Genomic DNA, 20,747 nt, shown 5'->3' with positions numbered 1-20,747 from the left:
CCGGACTGGGAGGAAACCTCTCCTCGAGGGAAGCCCGCGGCCGGCAGCGCCCCCGTGCTGCCGATACCGACACCGCACCCACCTAGCCTCCGCGGCGCTCCAGCCCCCAGCGTCCTAACAGGTGCGGCCGCTGTACGGAGGGGGGTCCGATAAAGCGCAATCATCCGCCATTAGCTTCACCGGCTTCCTCGAGGTGCGTTCTGTAGTCTCCTGCGCGCGTGCATAGGATACCGCTTATCCTCAGCATTTTCGTAAATGCGAAACTCTTATAGGAAGTAGAAGCGCTTGTGCAGCAGAGCCCGGATAGCTCAGTCGGTAGAGCATCAGACTTTTAATCTGAGGGTCCAGGGTTCAAGTCCCTGTTCGGGCGTCTGCCCTTTTTCTCCACCGGTACATGAAAATCTTTAGAATATTTTTGAGTAAATAATTGTATTCATTCAAACATAACAGAGGAAAAGAGTAACGCAAATATTGCTGCCTGGTGTTAAGAGGAAACGGTATTAAGTGCGTCAGGGTATTTTTCAGAAGGCAGAACGAATGACAGTGGAGGGAGAGCGGAGATGTTTTAGAGCAGTGCATATGCGAGCCATACATGCGAATTTAAATTTTCTAGGAGCCACACATTAAAAAGAGTACAAAGAAATAGGTGAAATTTTTTTGAAATTAATTTTAATAACATTTTACTTAACCCATTATATCCTAAATCTTATTTTATCATGTAATCAATATTTTTAAATTATTAATGAAATTTTAACCATTTTTTGTACTAATTACAGTGTGTATTTTATACTTACAGCACATTTAAATTCATATTTCAGGTGCTCGATAGCGGTATCCACCCTAATCCGACAACTCTTTTTTGTTTTCTATCTATGAATGGCAAAGTATGTAAAGGCACAGAATAGGAAGTACAATAATATATATACTGTCAGAAGCTTTTCTTAGGGAATGGGTTCCATGGTGTAATGGTTAGCACTCTGGACTCTGAATCCAGCGATCCGAGTTCAAATCTCGGTGGAACCTTTCCTTTTTCGTTTTCACTCAATACCAATGTTCTATTATATTATTCATTAGCTTCATGTATGATATTCTCTTATGTTCTGAAAGGATCTGGAAAGAAAATTAAACTAGGGTCTTACCTTCTGAGCTTTTCAGGCTAGGTAATTCGAGCCTGTAGCACACCGTCAGGAGAACATACAGTAAGTCACTTAAATATATAGCAAGTTGCACTAATTTTGATAGGAATGTTATTTGACGACATGTTAAAGTGGAGATCGATTATGAAGGTCCGAGGTTTCTTTGGCAGTTTCCATTATGTATTGGTTTGGGGCTGGGAGGCAGACCTAAGTTCTGTCTGGAATACACGTTGGTGAGACCGCTACCAGGAGTTCTCATAAAAGTAAGTAATTTACTTTATGAATTAAAGAGTGCTTAAGCCTCGAGAAAAACTCTGGTCTGGCAGCGGTGGGATTCGAACCCACGCCTCCGAAGAGACTGGAGCCTAAATCCAGCGCCTTAGACCGCTCGGCCACGCTACCTGCGTGGGGGAAACCTTTCCTCGCAGTCTTCCTAAGAGACTAGAAAGGAGGAGTGGAGCTACAAATAGTTCTGCTAAATTGGCTGGTCTTCTTTGGCAACTATCGAGATTCCTTCGGAGAGCGGAGCAGCAGATGGGAAGGCAGAGAGACCAGAAGAAACAGAGACACACAGAAAATTTCCAACAAAACAAGTTTATTCTTATGGGTGGGGCCACATCTGGGAGTGGGATGCGCCTGGACTGGAAGCATCCCCCAAGCGGGCAGCTGGAGCTCTGTACTCGCTCGCTCATATTCAGTTGCGCTGTCTCCCAGTTTCTTCCACCCCTATGCTCCCGCACTCCCACCTGGCTCACGTGCTTTGCGCACGCTACCTCTTCCAGGCAAGCCTCTGAGGTCCAAACCACGCGCTTCTGTCACACGCCCCGCCCAATTCCCTCACAACCCTCCCCCTCCCCCCGCCCCTTTCCCATTCTAGTACCCGTAAGCCGTCAGACGCCGCCGCCCGCCAGGTGGCTCTGTGGCGCAATGGATAGCGCATTGGACTTCTAGTGACGAAAGAGCGATTCAAAGGTTGTGGGTTCGAATCCCACCAGAGTCGATTTTATTTTATTTTATTTTTTTCCCTTTCCTCTTTATCCGGCTTTTTCTTAAAGGCTCCCATCCCTTCTCCCCCATCCTATCTCACTGTTTTCCATCTGGTTTCAGTTCCAACCTCAGCCTCCGCTCTGCTCTTCTTTACTTACCTGTCTGCCCCGGGTCTTGGGCCAAGGAGAGCAGGACTTGGGGGGGGGGGCGGGAGACAGAATGGGAGGGAAAGTGGGCGTGGACGCCGAGATAAAGGCAGGCCCCTGGCTCGGGGACACACGGGGATTTAATAACCACTTTATTCCATGCACTAGGGACTGGGGAAGGGACTGGGGCTGGGCCGGGGGCAGAGAGGGTACAATCCTAGACGCAAAGGGGGCAGGGAGAAGGGACAGGAACCAGGGAAATATATATTTATATAGATACTCTAATATAGACCACATCTCACCCGCGCGCTGCGAACGCGCGCCCCGCCGCCCTCCCCAACACCTCCTCACCCCAACGCCCGGGTCCCTCTGCTGCGCTCGGGCTGGAGTCTCTACCCCAACCCCCCAGCCCCCGTCCCCACCCCCACCCCCCCAAAGCTCAGGGCCAAGGTCTCCAGAAAGCGGGCGGCGGGGCCTTGGGCGCCCCGTCTTGTCTGTGAGGAGGCGGCGGCGGCGGCGGCGGCGGCAGCAGTCCGGTGAGGGGGGCCGGCGCGCCGGAATCCCTGGCTCGGGGGGAGCAGGGGGACGGGGACCATGCGCAGCGCGGGCTAGGGAGGCCCTTGTGCACTGGGGGGCGCTGGTGCAGCGCGGGGCCGGGCGCTGGGGCGGCGGGGTCCAGCGGTGGGCGCGGCGCTTGGGGCCTCGGATCTACCGGTTCCGGCCGGGGCGGCTTGGGGCGCAGGTAGCCTTGCAGCGCGGAGAAGAGCTGGGCTCGGGCGGCCGGGCTGGCGTCGTGCGCGAAGGCCGCCAGGCGAAGCAGGCACTCGCGGAAGCCGGACAAGTAGCAGCTGGCGAGCGCCTCGGCGTCCTGAGCTGGGGACCGGGGAACACCTGAAGCCGCGGCAGCGGGTACGGCCGGCGGGAGGACGGGAGGGCAGGGCAGGGGTCCCAGAAGGGGGTGGGGAAGGGGCGGGGCGCAGAGATACCGAGGCCGGACAGGCGCACAGAGTCAGGAAGCCAGATGGACCGACAGAGGGAGAAAATGAGGGAGACACAGAGACAGACACGCGCGGGTGTTATTATTAACCTCGCCTCGGAGCGGAGCATGCCACACCCCAAGCCCACCGTCCACCACAGGGTCCGCCCCATCTACCCCGGCCCGGGCCCCAGTGAATTCTCCCCTCCCTCCCTCCGCTGCCCCACCCCCGCGCTGTACCCGGGGGCTCCACCCGGCTTCGCTCCCTCAAGTAGCCCACGGCGAACTCCAGTATCTCTGCTTTCTCCAGCTTCGGGTTCCGGAGGTTCTACAGATGGGAGGGGAGGGCGCAGAGACAGAAAGGGGTGGGGAGAGAGGGGGAAAGTGGCAGGGGGAAGAAGGGAGGGGGGATGCAGGAGCTGGGGGTGCCCCTGGATCGCGTTTGTGCGCGGACCACAGAGCGCGCTACCGAATGTGGAGTGGAGATGACCAAGAATGGTCCTGGCCCACCCTGAGACGAAACTGTCCAACCCGAGGAGATGAAACCAACCCACAGTGTGAGGAGCGGATTTGAACAGAAAACCCGGGGAATGAAATTAACCACCTTGCTGGCTATCTCGGGGAGTGTGGGGGAGGAGGAGGGAGAATTTACAGACCCAAAGGTTGAAACTGACCCCCGGGAATGAAATTTACAGAGCCGGGTGTGAAACTTACAGACCCGAGGGGTGGCGATGAAGATCGCGTTCTGAGAGCGAGAGGGGGTCTGGGATGGGATTCGAAGGGTCAGGATGCCTTGGGGCCAGGGTCGCCAAAGCAGCATATGTCCCCACCCAAGTGGGAAGCCCTGAGACAGGAGGACGGAATGCTTGGGAGTCCGATGATGGCGGAAGAACTGACCTGGTCTCGGGTCCGCTCCAGCAGCAGCAGCCTCAGTTCTTCCAGGCTGCGGTTGATGCGGTCCCGGCGCCGCTTCTCCACAAGCGGCTTCAGCATCTGCGACCAGCAGGAAAGGGAGAGCGGGCCGACCCGACCGAGACTCAGCGCGGCCGCGCAGGCGTTGGAATCCCGCCGCTGGGATAGTCCGGCCTCCACCTCTTCCCCAAGACGCCAGAGAACCTAAGGCCGGACCCATTCGATCCCTCTCCGCTCCCCCTCCCAACGCCCCTAGGGTCAATTTCTGTAGCTCGCCTCCTCTCCCGGGTCTTCTGCATTCTCCTCTCTCATTCTTGTCCTCCCTCCTCCCCTCTCTGTGTCTCTCCTCCTCCTCTTTTCTCTCTACGTCTCCGTCTCGTGCAGTCTTTCTCTGTCTCAGTGGAGAACTTTGGGGGCCCTCTTTGCGCCGAGACACGTGGGCCGCAAGGCGGCGGGCTGAGTTGGTGGCCCTGAGTGTAGAAAGGGAGATACCCAGAGCGACCGCGCCCCCTCTTCTCCCACTAACCCGCCTGTGCGGTCACCCTTCTCCGTTGGTTCTAAGATCTTCCACCTGGGCTCGGGCTTCTGGAACCAATGCCCTCCAGACCTTCTCTTACAAGGCTGCATTGGCCCAGCTCCGGCTCACAGCCCGCATGGAGCAAGGGCCTATCCTCTCCGCTTTTTGTTTCCACTCTCGTCCCTTAGCTCTGTGCTCCTCCTGCTTATTTTACTCGGACTCTGACCCCCGCCCAAGCCCGCCAGGCCGCAAGGTGTCAACTGCCATTACCTACGCCCCAGACCTCTGCTTCTGCCGCCCACCCAGTGCCAGCTCTGACGCTAACCCCTTCTCCATACTTCGCAGCTTCCTCCCCAGCTCCTGGCTCCTCGGGTTCCCCGCGCACCTCTCCCCCTTCCAGCCCTGCATCTCCAGCCTCTTCTCTGACTTTCGGTCTCAGGGACCCTGTCCCCTGACCAGCCCAGGGACCTCTGCTTCCTCCTCTCCCGCCTCTCACCTTGGGGCTGTCCCTATTCTCGGCTCGATCCCGGGTGACCATTGCTCCTCCGGACCCTTGTGTGGACCGAGTCCCCGCTCTCCCTGAGCCTTATATCCCGCAGGCTCCCGAGTAGGGGGTGGTAAAGACCCGGACCCGCCCCTTCGGCACCTGGCTCCTGCCGGACTCTACCCTGGGCACGAGGCTCCCGGAAAGGGGAGGAGCACAAGGGGGAGGGGTACGAGTGGAACTGGCCTGGGAGTGTGGGAAATGAGAGGCCAGTGCAGCACCGGCTGTTTAAGGACCATAAGGCTGTATAATGAGGCGGGACCCAGCTGAAGGGAGGAGGTAATTAGGAGAAGAGAGAGTTTGAGTAGTTTGGGGATAGAACTCAGGAGTGGAGTTCAGAGTTCCCCCCCGTTCACTATTTCAGCTTTCTTGGGAGCTCACTGTACTCCCCACTAACCCTGAAATCGAAAAGTTAGCATCCCTCAGCCCCTAGGCTGGATCCTATACATCTTTCCCCAAAATTCACCTCCTACTTGAGATAATGAGCCACCTGAGTGTGCTGGCTGGATCCGTTTATTCAACTGGGACTTTGCAGGTGGAAGAGAAGCTCTGTTCAATCTAAGTCATATTCAGTTCCCCAATATCTGCGTATTCATTGTGCCCACTGGGCACTGGTCTAGGCTGGGACCGATCGTACTGAGATATGGACTGGAGGCCCAGTTTATTCCTGCAAGTTTCGGTAGAAAACGCTTATGTGTTGTCAAGTAGCTATTTTAGAAGCACAGTGAATTAGGTGCTCTGGGAAAGGGTCATCGTGAGGGACGGCTGGACTGGGGTGGGGGAAGCCTCATGGAAGAGGAAGCAAGGCTTTGAAGCACGGGTGGAGAGATCTTTCCACTTAGAAGCATTTGATTCAAAACTAATTATAGGAGATTCAGGGGTGCGGCTGCCAGGACACCTGATACAAGTGAGCTCGTGTTGCTTGCTCCTGGGGATCCCTCGTGATTATGGGGGGGACAAGGAGAAGGCAGTTTTCTTAAAAAGATAAGAAAGGGAACAAAAAAGGGATCAACACCCACCTCAAACCAAGAGTATGCCACTCTGCAGAATGATGCGTGAGACTTGCAGACTTCAAGACAAAGTGCCTGAGAAGATAAAATCAGAGATTTAACGGGACAGCAAGAATGCCAGGGACAAGGACACAGAATGACACGGTGGCGTTGCAGACCGAGTCAGAAGATAGCTGCGGAGTCAGAGACGGATGGGGCTCCTCCGAGCCCTCCCAGCGCCCGTCCACAGCTTGGTTTTTTCACGGAGCCTGCCTTGCCAAAGTCCGAGCCAGGGGAACACAGACCTTGGGGAGGGCGCTCCCATTTGGAATCAGGGAACCCAGCACATCCCACCTCCCCCTACCTGAGCCAAATGGGAGCGCAGATGTGTGGCCCCAGAACCCCCCGCTGCCCCCCTCCTTGGGAACCTGGGCTGGGCTGAGTTTTTCTCACCTGCACGCGAGGCTCGGGGCCCCCGGTGGCAGTTCGCACCCGGGTGTGGGGCCGCCCCTGGCCATATGGGGCGACTTTATGGCCGGGTGACCGGATCCAGGCGGGAGGAAGGATGGCCTGGCGCTCCACCCATGTCAACTATTGGGACCGTTTCTCTGCGAAGACCCTGGCTATAAAGCCTTCCTGGCCATAAAGCCTCCCTGGCCGTAGTCGTCTCGACTCCTTACAAACTGAGTTGGATCTACCGAAGCTCAATTTTCACTTGCATTGGTGGTTCAGTGGTAGAATTCTCGCCTGCCACGCGGGAGGCCCGGGTTCGATTCCCGGCCAATGCATCGTCTGACTTTTCGTCCTTTCTCCAAAGATGTCTTTTCTGATGTATCTGAAAGGCATCTTTAAGATTTCTACCAAATATTAATATTAATACTTAGATTTTTTACTCTGTAGCAGAGTTTGAGGCGCCGGATCCAGCCCCTGATTTCGAACGTCCTCACACTCCCATCCTCCCAGCCTGGGGTTCCGGCTGTCCACACCCCTCCCTCCGCCCCCTGCCCGCACCTCCGCAGGCGTGACCCTGAGAAAGGACCCGGCGCTGGGATCCCTGCCCCGGGGGTCCTCTCAGCCCTCCGCGGGGGAGGGGCGAGGTCCTCCGCCCCTTGAGCTCTAAGGCCCAGTTGCTCTTCTTTCCTTTTCTCTTCCTCGCTCTCTGTTTCTGTTCTCTGGAGCCCGCCTTCTTTCTCTCTAAGTCCACGGTCACGGCCTTTTTGTCCCGCCTTCTATCGGCGTCTCTGTCTCTTGCACATTCTTTCCAGGTATCTTCACAACGGCTACGCTGGGTCTCTCTGGGTCTTCTGTGGTCTCTGTATCTCTGGCTCCGGGTCTCTCCGGCCTCTGCATCCCTTTCCGCGTCTGCGTCTCGATCTCTGGGATCGTGTCTCCAGGACTCTGTCCCCTGCCGGCCCTCTGTGCTCCCACGCTCCGGCCATCCCCTGGGAAGCTCGCTCACACCTCCAGGTTCCTGCCACTCCCCGCCCGCCCCTTCCCGGCCGCTTTGATCCCGCACGCGTCGGGCCGGCGGGCGGCCGGGCTCCAGACAGCTGCCGCGGCCACTTGTGAGCGGGGGCGGGGTGGCCCGGGCTCCCGGGCTCCCGGGCTCCCGGGCTCCCAGGCTCCCGGGCTCGGGCGCTGGTTTTCCGCCGTCTTCCCCCGCGCTCACGCCCCTCCTCCGGGCACAGTCTCTGGCTGCTGCCCGGGCTGCCACGGGCCCGCCTCTCTAGTTCGCTGAGTCTGGTCCCTCTCGGTCCCTCTCTCCGGAGCTCGCCCCGGGTCTGGGTCTCTGCCTCTGGATCCTGTCTCCTATCTCTTCCAGCTCCATCTGGGCCTCATCTTCCTGCTTCATCTGGGATAGGCTTGGGGTCTTTCTTTTTCGTCTCTGGATTGTGTCAGTGACTGGGCATGCTCTCTTCTCAACTCTGAGGAGTGACAGTGGGCCCCAGAAGGAAACTCTACAACTGTCTGGGCATCTGTATGTCGGTGTGCACAGCCGCTGTGCTCAGTCACGAAGCCGCTATTTATGGAGGGCCTCTTGTGCACCAAGTGTTGTTAGGCATTGAGGGTGCCTTGGACCTGGGCTCTCCTTACATTTACATTATGGTGGGGGCGGGGAGGAGACAGAAAATAAGTAAGAAAGCAGAAAATAATCTAAGATGGTTATGAGGGTGGGGCCAGGGACAACCGGTCGTGGCAATGACTTGAGAGTGAAGGGCTGCTTTACTCTGGGTGATCACGTAATAGGGAAGAACCTTTGTGTTCTGTTACAACTTAATCACTAAAGGGATGTTGCCTATAATCTTAAATTACACATAATGGCCTGTCTCTGGGAACCCTGCCTCCCAGGTAATGAGCATTAAGATAAAATACCTTTATTAGCTCACAGGAAACATCCTGACCAGGCCCACCTGTGCAGGAAGGAAGACATTGACACATCCCTTCTGGAGGCTGACCAGAACCAAGAAATGTTTGACTTTACTCCCTCCCCTTTTGGTATAAAAGAAGCTGAATTCTAACTCAGGCAAGATGGTTCTTTGGGACAGAAGTCCCCCATCTTCTTGGTCAGCTGGCTTTCCAAGTAAAGTAGCTATTCCTTGCCCCCAACAACTCATCTCTTGATTTATCGGCTTGTGGCAGTGAGCAGTAGGGGCTTCGACTTGGTGAGCAAGCCTCGCTGCTGCTCACGGCCAGCTGACCCTGGTTGAGGAATTCTCGGGTAAGGCCCTAGCAGCTGCCAGGACCACTCGTCCTGAGGATCTGCCCTTCAAAATTCCCCAAAGCAGCACCGACTGCCCCAGCACTTGGCAGGCAGAGCAAGGAATCCACGTTTGGGAGCTAACAGGCTCTATACTGTAGGGTAAGTCACTCCGGTGTGTACAGCGGGAAACTTTATTTCCTCTATATTTGGGGGGTTTTGTCTGGAATAAGCCAATTTGTTTTGTATTTGAGTGGGGGTGCCTTGTTGGAGAGAGGAAAGAGTTGTTGAACTTTTACCTAATTTGTGAACCGGTTCGTTTGTTTCTTTGGATGCTAGCCTTTGTGTGTGCCATTTGTGTTTTGTTTGTCTTGCATTTCTGTATTTAAAAATGGGGAAATGTTTCAACTATCCCTAAAGAAAGTTCTCTGAGGCATGTTTTGATAAATGATCGGATTACAGCCAAGAACTCATGAGTGGGACGAATATATTTTATTGAAACAATGTGTGGCCACAGTACCTGTTAGGATCTCCAGAAGGGGTTTAGGCACGGTTATCTTGGGACCCTGTGCACCATGTACTGCTACCCTTGCTGTGTTAATTATGTCATTTGTGGTCTCCTGTGTCATTGGTATATGTAAAATCCCAAGACCAAACTTGAGGATTTATTTAGGATTTTCTGTTGTCCCTTGGGTTTTTCATTTCATTTTGTTTGGTACTGTTTCTCCATTTACAACCAAATCAATTTTGCGATAGTTAGAGCTTTTACTGATGTCAAATGGAGGAAAGGAACAACAGGAAAAAAAAAAAAAGAAGTCTGTGGGACTTTCCCAGAGAGAAGAGAAGGGTTCCACTTGGTTCCTAAAATCACCAAAAGCCCCATCCCAGAATTCAGCCTGGTTGGTTGATGCCAAAGCAAAAAGGCATCCTTTTGATGGTTAGAAGTGATCAATTGCATTTATGATTTTATGGTGGCTATTCTGTGAGAAAGCAGGGAAGAATAATGAAATCCTTTATGTGTAAGCATTTGTGCTATTACATCAGGGAAAATGAAAAAAGGAAGGGAATGAGAGCGAGAATATGTTGCTGCAAACCTTAACTCCTCCAGCCAAGCAAGCTGTCTTAGCTGCTCTGATCATTATGCCAATATATCCACTCCTTCTACCACCTTGCACTCCTATCCAGCCCCACTTCCTGACACTGGGGCTCAGGACTTCCCCTCCTCATAGGGATCCATTAGAAAATCCTGTGTTTGTTAGTTTCTGGGGCACAGGGACTTGGTCTGGTATTGTCACATAAGACCCAACTGGGCGCCCAGTTCGGGCCAGAGGGTACTCCCGGGGCGAGGCGATTTCCCTTATGCGGTTGTCTCTTAGGGGGCCTGAATGCCGGCTGGCGGGGCTTCTCAGGCTTGTTTAATTGGAAAGATTTCAACCCTACTTCACAAGGAGGATCCTTTACACCTGAAGCCCACTTGGCAGCCCCCACAGCTGAACCCAGTTGGGACCCCAGCGAGGGAAGAAGGCCCTTATTAGAGCACTGCTTCTTCGTGCACCTTGGCAGGGCTTTGAAAATGGGAACCAAAGCAAAAGGGTTTGAACAAAATTCAAGAAATTCAGCAAAACAAATGAAGAACTCTCGGAATTTTTAGAAAGGATTTATCAGGCCTACAAACATCATACTAGTGGAGACCCCGAGGCCCCTGAAAATATTAGAATGGTAAAGTTGACGTTTCGGGGGGCGAAGTGCCTCAGATATCAGGAGAGAGCTGCAAAGGTGAGATGGTGCTTGATTGAACCCTTCTCAGCTGGTAGATGTCGTTCCCTGTTGAACACTTTAAAAGCAACAACAGAAGAAAGAGGATGCAGAAGGAAATGCCACTTCTTTTGGCATAGTGGCGTTGGATTCCCAGAAGGCGAGTAACCTGAGAAGAAGTAAGCCCCCACTGGGGAAGGAACAACGTGCTTACTGTCAGGAGGAAGAACGTTGGAAAACAGATTGCCCTAGGTTAAAACAGAAGAAGAAACGATAAAAGAAGACAGCCTCTCGCGTGGCAGAAAGAGAGGAACACTCTGATGAATGAAGAGGCCCAGGGACTCCCTTGGACTTGAGGTACCGAATTCCAATTTCCCCACAGGAGTCCCGGGTAAAATCGACAGTGGGAAATGAGCTGATTAACCTGATAGACCTCACCCTGAAGTTTTTTCACCACGACAGCTTGACGTCAGTCCCATCAGAACAGGCTTTAAGCCTACAGATGGCGCTCATAGTTATGTTACTTTGTGGCTTCAATTTCTATTGGAAAAAGTGTCCACTTCGTTGCTGGTGCCCCTCGGACAAATAGTACTGACCGGATAGTACTGTACAGTGTTAATGAGAATGACAGTGTCGCAGTTATTCAGTCTCACGGGGGTAACCAGATTGGCTCCTAAGTTGGTAGTGTGCGGAGTTCAGTCGATGTGGATAAAGACACATTACTGCACCAACGTACACAGATGACCTAAAGAAAGAGGAGGGAAGAGTCTAGCTGTTCTCTACCACAAAGGGCGTTTTGAATTGGCACCAATTTCTGGAAGGCCCCAAGGGTGTTGAAAATGCTCGGTTTGGTTCAGCAGTCGCAGCTCTTTCAGATGTCAGCGTGGATGGCTTTCATGACGTGATCATTGGTTCACTTTTGGAAAATCAGAACTCAGGAGCTGTGTACATCTACCATGGTCGTGAGGGCAGTGTTTGCATGAGGTATTCCCAGAAAATCTTGGGATCTGTTGGAGCCTTTAGGAGCCATCTTCAGTACTTTGGGAGATCCCTGGATGGCCGTGGAGATTTAAATGGGGATTCCATCACCGATGTGTCCATTGGTGTCTTTGGACAGGTCGTTCCCCTCTGGTCACAGAGTATTGCTAATGCTTCCTTCACACCAGAAAAAAATCACTTTGCTCAGCAAGAATGCTGAGATAAACCTCAAATTCTCTACTTCTGTGCGAAGTTTACACCTACTAAGCAAAACAATCCAGTGGCCACTTTATATAACATCACAATTGATGCAGACCAATAAATAAACCTCTGTGGGTTTATTTAAAGAACATAACCAACGGTGTTTGCAGAAGACCATGATAGTAAATCAAGCACAGAGTTGCTCTGAGTACGTCATCCACCTAGAGCCCTATGATGCTGTCAGCTCTCTGGATCTGTGTGTGAACATCAATCCGGAAAAACCCTGGCACTAGCCCTGAAGCCTACTCGGGGACGGCCAAGAACTTCAGTATCCCTTTCTATCAACAGAAGGGAAAAAAAAAAGAAAAGAAATCATACACTAAAAAGGAACATCATTAATATATGTCGAGAGACTAATTTAACTTGGGATAAGGCCTTGCCAGTTGCCCTGCTCACAGAAGCAGGCTTAAATTAAGCCCCTTTGAAATATTGTGTGATAGGCCATTCCAGGTGTCTGCCCAGCAGGAGAATCTATAAATGCTCTAAAAGACCTAGCATTTGCCAATTATGTAAAAACGCTGGGCACTGTTCTCATCTCTGTTCATGAGTTTGGGGGTCAGAGCTGGAGGGTAAACATGGAGGAGCCATTGGAAGATAGATGGCTTTTAATGCCATGAGACTGGAGTGCCTAGGGAGAGAGTGTGGAGAGAGAAGAGAAGGAGCGTGGAGCACCCCAACGCTTCGAGGTCAGGTTGAGGAGGAAGACTTGTCAAAGGGATGTAGGGTTAGAGAAGTAGCAAAAAAGCCAAGTGACCTGGAGACCAAGAAAAGACAGTGTGTGAAGGAGGGAGCCGTCAGTTCTAGCTAAGCTGCTGGGAGGTCAAGTAAGAAGGGAGCTAAGCAACCACCCGGTTTAGCTCTTAGAGATCACAGATGACCTGGGGGGAGAGTGACCCTGTGCGGTCCCACTTGAGTGGGTCGAGGTGAGAATGGGATGTGAAGGCATGCAGACGGTGGCTATAGACACAACTCTGTCAAGCTTTGCTGTGAATGGGGAGGAACATTGTTGGCAGCCGGGGCAGAAGAAAGTGATGAGGGTTGCTAGAGTGTGTTTGATGCTGGTGGGAGTAACTAAGGGTGGGTGGGTGGGTGGGTAGACTTCGCTACCAGGTGGAGAAATGGGTCTCAGGTAGTAGGGAAGAGTCCTCACCCCCAGGGAGATGGGGAAGACAGGGGGTGTGGGTCACTTAGAGTGTGGGAAGGATGAGGCAGTTTCCCTCCAGTGGTTCCTGTTTTCCCAAAGAATGAATTAATCCTGTGATAAACCATAATGGAAAAGAATATGAAAAAGAATGTGTGTGTATATATATATATATATGTATGTATGTATGTGTGTGTGTGTGTGTGTGTGTGACTGAATCACTTAGAAATAGACATAGAAAGTAGCACAACACTGTAAGTCAACTATACTTCAATAAAAGAGAATTTTTAAAGAAAGAATGAATTAAGCTTATTGCTGGAGGAGAGAGAGCTACAGGTCCTTTGAGGAGAAAGAAGGTGTGAAATGTTCATTTTGGGGAGTAGGAAAACAAACCTTCTATGATAGAATAGGATTTCTAGGCAGGTTGAGAGTCCATCTGAGATGTGGAATCAAAAATGACAATTTCAGAGGTGAATGCACCATGAAGCTGATGAAATGTACAATTCAGGACCCCTCACTCAGGCCCCTGGGAGGGTCCCAGCAATGTGCTCACATGGCCACATGCTTCTGTAAAACTTGCCAAAATAAGACACTTTAACTGCAAATGGTAAAGCCCACTGTCTGTTTTCACTCCAGCTTCCCCTCTGTCACCCTTTCCCCCCGCCCACCGCCCCCGGTGTTGGAGTCGCTGTGGGCATTCGAGGGTATGTTAATGGTAATGCAGTTAATGTGGTTCCCAGTCACTCCCACACATAGTTAAGCTAGCCCAGTCATCCTGGTGTGGGAATGGCTTCCAGGGAAACTCCTGTCACCTGTGCCCACTCACTAGGCGTCGTGCAGTGAAGGTGCAAAGCCCAAGGGCCCATGTGATGTGAATGCATCCAGTGCTCTTGTCACTATAAGTACATGGGTGGTAGAGGAAAAATGAGGAAAAATGAGATTTGAAATATACAAAGTCAGTAGCCAGTCTGTGGAGAGTATTACAGGGCTATGCAGGCAATTAACTGATACCAATAAGGTATTTTTCTGGACTTTGTAACCTTTGTGTCATTTGCCAGCCTTTTCAGTTTGTAGGTTATGATCTCTTGTTTCACTGTAAATATTTTATCTTTATTGGAGCATAATTGCTTTACACTGTAAATATTACTTTTTGTACCTAGTGTTTTGTTTTTTTTTTTTTTTTGCGGTACGCAGGCCTCTCACTGTTGTGGCCTCTCCTGCTGCGGAGCACAGGCTCCAGACGCGCAGGCTCAGCGGCCATGGCTCATGGGCCCAGCCGCTCCGCGGCATGTGGGATCTTCCCAAACTGGGACACGAACCCGTGTCCCCTGCATTGGCAGGCGGACTCTCAACCACTGCGCCACCAGGGAAGCCCCTGTACCTAGTTTTATATTATTTTCTTAAAAAGCTCTCACCCCCCAAAACAATTATATACGCTTCAGGCTCCCCAAACCTGAGACCAGTTGGCCTGGTTGGGGGATTTTCTGCAGCCATCGCTCCTGTGTAGATGTGGCTGTGAGGGCATCCTCCACACCCATTCCCAGGGTTTCTAAGGCTATGGGTTGGGGGCCTCTGTGGATGGCACGCCTCCGTGTCAGCGCAGGCCTGTGTACGTGTCCCTTGTGGTTGTCTGTGTACATGGTGTGTGTATGGGTGTCTGGGCCTCTGGCCTGTTCCTGGCCGCCCTCTCAATACGGGGCAGCGTAAGGGCTTGGGGGAGGGGAGCTCGTGTCCCACACGCGCTGGGGCCCTAGGGAGGCGGGAGGCGGGGAAGGAACTGAGACAGCACAGCTGGCCTAGTGTCGCTGCTTTGCCTCCCCCGCTGTGACGTCTCCCCAGGCCTGGGTTCCGAGGCTCAGCTCCTCCCTCTTTGTTCTTCAAAGAGAAGGCTGGCTTCCTGGGACCCCCTGGGTCCTGGTAGGGGGGAGTTCCTGGAGAGTTGGGACCTGGGGGTTGGGGGTGGGGAAGTAGGAGGCCCAGGCCCCTGGGCCAAGGGAAGAATCAGGATAGAAGACCTCTATAGAGCCCCAAACAAAACAGACAATAATCCCTGCCTTACGGCACATACGTCCTTGTGGGGGAAACAGTCAAATGCACATCGTACAGAATTTATCATTTGTCAGTTGGTGATAAGTGCTATGGAGAAAAGTGAAGCAAGGAAGAGTGGAGAGTGGGAATTGTGACTTTAGACAGTAAGATTAGGGAAGGACTCACTGAGAAGGTGAAATTTACAGAGGTGAGGGCACAAACAGGGCCACCTGGGGTAAAAGCACTCCAGACAGAGGGACAGGCTGGCTAGTAGGACAACCTGCCAGGCTTGTCAAGGGAACAGAGCAGCAGGGGGCGGAGTGGGGTTGTCTGGAGTGGACATAGCAGGTGAGATCAGAGCGACAAAGCAGTAGGCTGATTATGTAGAACCTTCTAGGCCATCGCAAGGACTCTGTCACCTCTGAGTGTAATGTGAAGCCGTTGGGGGACTTTTTTCCCCCTAGCTTTTTTGTTTTGTTTGTTTTTGGAACTTTTAATTTTTATATAATTTCAAATTTTCAGAAAAGTTACAAAAAAGTACAAGGATTATACATCAACTATTCTTCAATTAAAAAAAAAAGGAAGAAAGTACAAGGAACTCCTGTGTACTCTTTTCTCTGTTAATTGTTCGCGTTTGCTCCGTTTGCTTTATCATTTCTCTCCAAATATAATATAGATATAAAATATTTGTTTTCTGAATCATTTGGGGGTAAATTGAAAATGTCAGGCCCTTTTGCCCAAGTTACTCAGTGTGTTTTCTGAGAATGAGGACATTTGTAGTAATAATAGTACATAGTAGTACAACTGTCAACATCAGAATATTAAAATTAATATGATAGTATTATTTAATGCCAGTCCATACTTAAATTTCCTCAAATGTTTCAATTATGTCCTTTATAGCCCTTTTTTCCCAATCCAGGATTCCATCCAGGATCCCACACTGCATTTAGTTGTTCTGTCTGTTCAGTTTCATTTAATCTGGAAGATTCTTGATCTTCAGTTTTTTTATATATATCCTGGAATTAAAAAAAAATTATGGAAGTATAGTTGATTTACAATGTTGTGTTAACTTCTGCTGTACAGCAAAGTGACTCACTTATGTGTATTCTTTTTCATATTCTTTTCCATTATGGTTTATCACAGGATACTGAATATAGTTCCCTGTGCTATACAGTAGGACCTTGTTGTTTAGCATCCTATATATAATAGTTTGCATCTACTAATCCCAAACTCCCAATCATTCCCTCCCCACCTCTCCTCCCCCTTGGCAACCACAAATCTGTTCTCTATGTCTGTGAGTCTGTTTCTGTTTCATAGATATGTTCATTTGTGTTGTATTTTAGGGTCCACATATAAGTAATGTCATATGGTATTTGTCTTTCTCTTTTTGACTTACTTCACTTAGTATGATAGTCTCTAGGTCCATCTATGTTGCTGCAAATGGCATTATTTCATTGTTTTTGATGGCTGAGTAATATTCCATTGTGTATACACACATCTTCTTTATCCATTCATCTGTCGATGGACATTTAGATTGTTTCCATGTCTTGGCTATTGTAAATAGTGCTGCTGTGAACATAGGGGTGCATGCCTATGGAGTGGGATATACTCCTGGTATATGCCAGGAGTGGGATTGCTAGATCATATGGCAACTCTATTTTTAGTTTCTTGAGGAACCTCCATACTGTTTTCCATAGTGGCTGCACCAATTTACACTCCCACCAACAGTGTAAGAGGGTTCCCTTTTCTCCACACCCTCTCCAGCATTTATTATTTGCAGACTTTTTAATGATGGGCATTCTGACCGGTGTGAGGTGGTACCTCATTGTAGTTTTGACTTGCATTTCTCTAGTAATTAGCGATGATGAGCATTTTTTCATGTGCCTGTTGGCCATCTGTATGTCTATTTAGGTCTTCTGCCCATTTTTCGATTGGTTTTGTTGTTGTTGTTGTTGTTGAATTGTATGAGTTGTTTGTGTATTTTGGAACTTAAGCCCTTGTCAGTCACATCATTTGCAAATATTTTCTCCCAGTCCGCAGGTTGTCTTTTTGTTTATGGCTTCCTTTGCTGTGCAAAAGCTTGTAGGTTTGACTAGGTCCCATTTATTTATTTATTTATTTATTTATTTATTTATTTATTTTTTTGCGGTACGCGGGCCTCTCACTGTTGTGGCCTCTCCCGTTGCGGAGCACAGGCTCCGGACGCGCAGGCTCAGTGGCCATGGCTCACGGGCCCCGCCGCTCCGCGCATGTGGGATCCTCCCGGACCGGGGTACGAACCCGTGTAGCCTGCATCGGCAGGCGGACTCTCAATCACTGCGCCACCAGGGAAGCCCTCATTTATTTATTTATACTGATATGAACTTTGGATTCTTACTTGATTCAGTGCATTATTTATTTTAATGCTCAGATTGTCCAAGATTTAGCCAGTGGAAGCCCCTTTAGCCACAGCCCCTAGCTGCTGTGTCTTTTTGATATACACCCAATATTTCTGAGCACTTCTTTACTTTCTGGTGAAACAAAATGTTCTAAGATCATTTTGTAATTCCCCAGCTGCAGCCCTAGAGACACCCTTTTCTCCAAGGAGTGCTGGTTCATTTTAGTAGAAAATGGTATTTAGTAACCAAGATCTGAGCACTTGGTGTGTTTATCACTACTTGTGTGTCATTCCTTTTAGGCTCCCTCAGCAGACAGAGCTAGGAAATATAGGTGAATGTATACATTGTGTATGTGCATACATTTCCTTATATTACATTTCCTTCCTTAACTATACAGATTAAAACCATGAATTCATATTTATACCCTACTGAGAGATTTTAAAGAGAGGAACGACAGAATCTGATTTATGTTTTAAAAGGATCACTTTGCCCAGTGTGTTCAGAGTAGACTGTAAGGGAACAAGGAACAAGAGTGGAAGCAAGGAAATAATTTAGGGGCTATTGCAATAATCTGGGTGAGAGATGAGGGTGGCATGGACCAAGGTGTAGTATTGAAGTGTAGTAACAAAGAGTCAAATTTTTTACCTATTTTAAATAAGAAATTGTTGACTGATTTGATGTGGACTGTGTGTGTGTGACAGAAAGGGAGATGAATCAGAGATGATTCTAAGGTTTCTGGTCTGGCTAACTGAAGAAATGGAATTTCTATTTACTGAGATGGAAAGACTACAGGTGAAGCAGTTTTGGGGGAGATGACCAGAAGTTTGGTTGGGACATTTTAAGTTTGTGATTCCTTATTAGATATCCAAGTAGAAACAATAAGTGGGCAATAGGATATATGCATCTGTAATGCAGGGAAGAGTTTTGGAGCTAGAAATGAAAATTGGGGAGGCGTTAATGTAATGTAGGTTCATATTTTAAACCATGAGCCTGGAGATCATCAAGGGAATGAATACAGATAGAGAAGAGAAGAGGCTAGAAAATTGAGCCTTGGAAACACCTCAACATTTAGAGATCCAGGAGATGACGAACTAGCAAAGGCATCTGTGAATGAATTGTTAACGAAGTGGAAGGAATATAAGAAGAGTGTGGTGTCCTAGAAGGCAAGTGAAGAAAGCGTTTCTAAGCAGGGAGAGTAAGCATCTGTGTCAACTGCTGCTCAGTAGTGATCAATGGATTTAGCAACGTGATGGTCATTTTGTACGTTAACAAAAGCAGTTTTGTTGGGGGCAGGTGCAGGGTTGGGGGCACCTGATTAGAGAGGGTTCAAAGGAAAGTGGAAAGATGGTATTGGAAACAGTGGGCATAAGAGAAGTTGTTTTGCTGTAGAGGGGAACAGAGGAACGTAGTGGTAGCTGGAGGGGAGTTGTGGGGTTAAGATGGCGTTTGTTGTCTTGCATGTTCTAAATTGAGATAAACTTCATTATGTTTGTAGCCTGGTGGGAATAATCCAGTTAGAAAAGGGGGAAATTGATGGTAAAGAAAGAAAACAGAGCAATGTCCTTGAGTGGGCCAGAGGGAATGGGAGATCTAGTTGGTGTGGGGGTTGGCCTTAGTTAGGAGGAAGGGGAATAGCATGTGGTCACAGACTCAGGTAGGCAGGCAGGCGCGATTGCCGATGTCAGTAGGAAAATTTCTTCGGAATGCCTTTTTTTAAATTGAAGTATAGTTGATTTATAGTGTTATGTTAGCTTCAGGTGTACAGCACACTGATTCAGTGAATACATACACATTTTTTTCAGATTCTCTTCCCTTATAGCTTATTACAAAATATTGAGTATAGTTCCCTGTGCTATACAGTAGGTCCTTGTTGGGTATCTATTTTATGTATAGTAGTGTGTATATGTTAATCCCAAACTCCTAATTTATTCCCCTACTTCTGCTTTGGTAGCCATAAGCTTGTTTTCTATGACTATGGGTCTATTTCTGTTTTGTAAATAAGTTCATTTGTTTTGTTTTGGTTTTGTTTTGTTTTTAGGTTCCACATATAAGCCATATCGTATAATATTTGTCTTTGTCTGGCTTACTTCACTTAATATGGTAATCTCTAGGTCCATCCATGTTGCTGCAAATGGCATGATTTCATTCTTTTTTATGGCTAATATTTCTACTGTGTATATATATATATATATATATATATATATATACCACATCTTCTTTATCCATTCATCTGTCGATGGACATTTATGTTGCTTCCATGTCTTGGCTATTGTAAATAGTGCTGCTGTGAACATAGGGGTGCATGTATCTTTGCAAATTAAAGTTTTCTCCGGATAAATGCCCAGGAGTGGGATTGCTGGATCATATGGTAGCTCTACTTATAGTATTTTGAGGAACCTCCATACTGATCTCCATAGTGGCTGCACCAATTTACATTCCCACCAACAGTGCAGGAGGGTTCCTTTTTCTTCACACCCTCTCCAGCATTTATTATTTGTCGACTTTTTGATGATGGCCATTCTGACCAGGGTGAGGTGATACTTCATTGTAGTTTTCATTTGCATTTCCCTAAATTAGCGATATGGAGCATTTTTTCATGTGCCTGTTGGCACATGTATGTCTTCTCTGGAGAAATGTCCATTTAGATCTTCTGCCCATTTTTTGCTTGGGTTGTTTGAACTGAACTGTATGAGCTGTTTGTATATTTTGGAAATTAATCCCTTGTTGGTCGCATCATTTGCAGATATTTCTCCCGTTCTGTAGGTTCTTTTTATTCTGTTTATGGTTTCCTTTGTTGTGCAAAAGCTTTTAAGTTTAATTAGGTCCCATTTGTTTATTTTTGTTTTTATTTCCGTTACTCTAGGGGACGGATCCAAAAAGATATTGCAGCAATTTATGTCCAAGAGTGTTCTCCCTGTTTTCCTCTAGAGTCTTATAGTCTCCGGCCTTACATTTAGGTCTTTAATCCATTTTGAGTTTATTTTTGTATATGGTGTTAGAGAATGTTCTAATTTCATTCTTTTACATGTAGCTGTTCAGTTTTCCCAGCAGCACTTATTGAAGAGACTTTTTTCCATTGTATATTCTTGCCTCCTTTGTTGTAGATTAATTGACCATAGGTGAGTGGGTTTATTTCTGGGCTTTTATCCTGTTCCATTGATCTATATGTCTGTTTTTGTGCCAGTACCATAGTGTTTTGGTACTGAAACATAGTGAAACAGGAAGTAAAGCTGAAGGAGGATGAAGGGATTCGTGGTTTGGTGTGAAAAGGAATGAAAGAGTCGTATAGGAGAGATGGAGG

General features: G+C 49.0%; 1 protein-coding gene across 4 annotated transcripts; it reads right to left on the bottom strand.

Annotated features, from left to right (window-relative positions):
• Nucleotides 1-2,708: 2,708 nt before the first annotated feature.
• On the bottom strand, nucleotides 2,709-6,725 carry HES7 (hes family bHLH transcription factor 7; the record flags this gene model as incomplete). 4 transcript variants are annotated; one of them, XM_082679147.1, is made up of 5 exons in its annotated part: nucleotides 6,661-6,725; nucleotides 6,238-6,303; nucleotides 4,143-4,238; nucleotides 3,486-3,573; nucleotides 2,709-3,160 (listed from the first exon to the last, which is right to left on the bottom strand). In XM_082679147.1, the coding sequence occupies exons 3-5, from the start codon at nucleotides 4,236-4,238 to the stop codon at nucleotides 2,709-2,711; spliced, it is 636 nt and encodes a 211-aa protein (XP_082535273.1). In that variant the 5' UTR covers nucleotides 6,238-6,303; nucleotides 6,661-6,725. The 4 variants fall into 4 exon arrangements, with proteins under 4 accessions (XP_082535273.1, XP_082535275.1, XP_082535274.1 ...); XM_082679149.1 differs by lacking the exon at nucleotides 6,238-6,303; XM_082679148.1 differs by lacking the exons at nucleotides 6,238-6,303; nucleotides 6,661-6,725 and adding an exon at nucleotides 5,171-5,302 and having other exon boundaries at nucleotides 2,709-3,175.
• Between the last annotated feature and the right edge of the window lie 14,022 nt (nucleotides 6,726-20,747).

Source organism: Grampus griseus (assembly GCF_964374135.1).
Source record: "Grampus griseus genome assembly, chromosome: 20".
Taxonomy (NCBI): domain Eukaryota; kingdom Metazoa; phylum Chordata; class Mammalia; order Artiodactyla; family Delphinidae; genus Grampus; species Grampus griseus.
The sequence above is the reverse complement of the archived record's forward strand: the minus strand, read 5'-3'. Positions and strand labels throughout refer to the sequence as shown.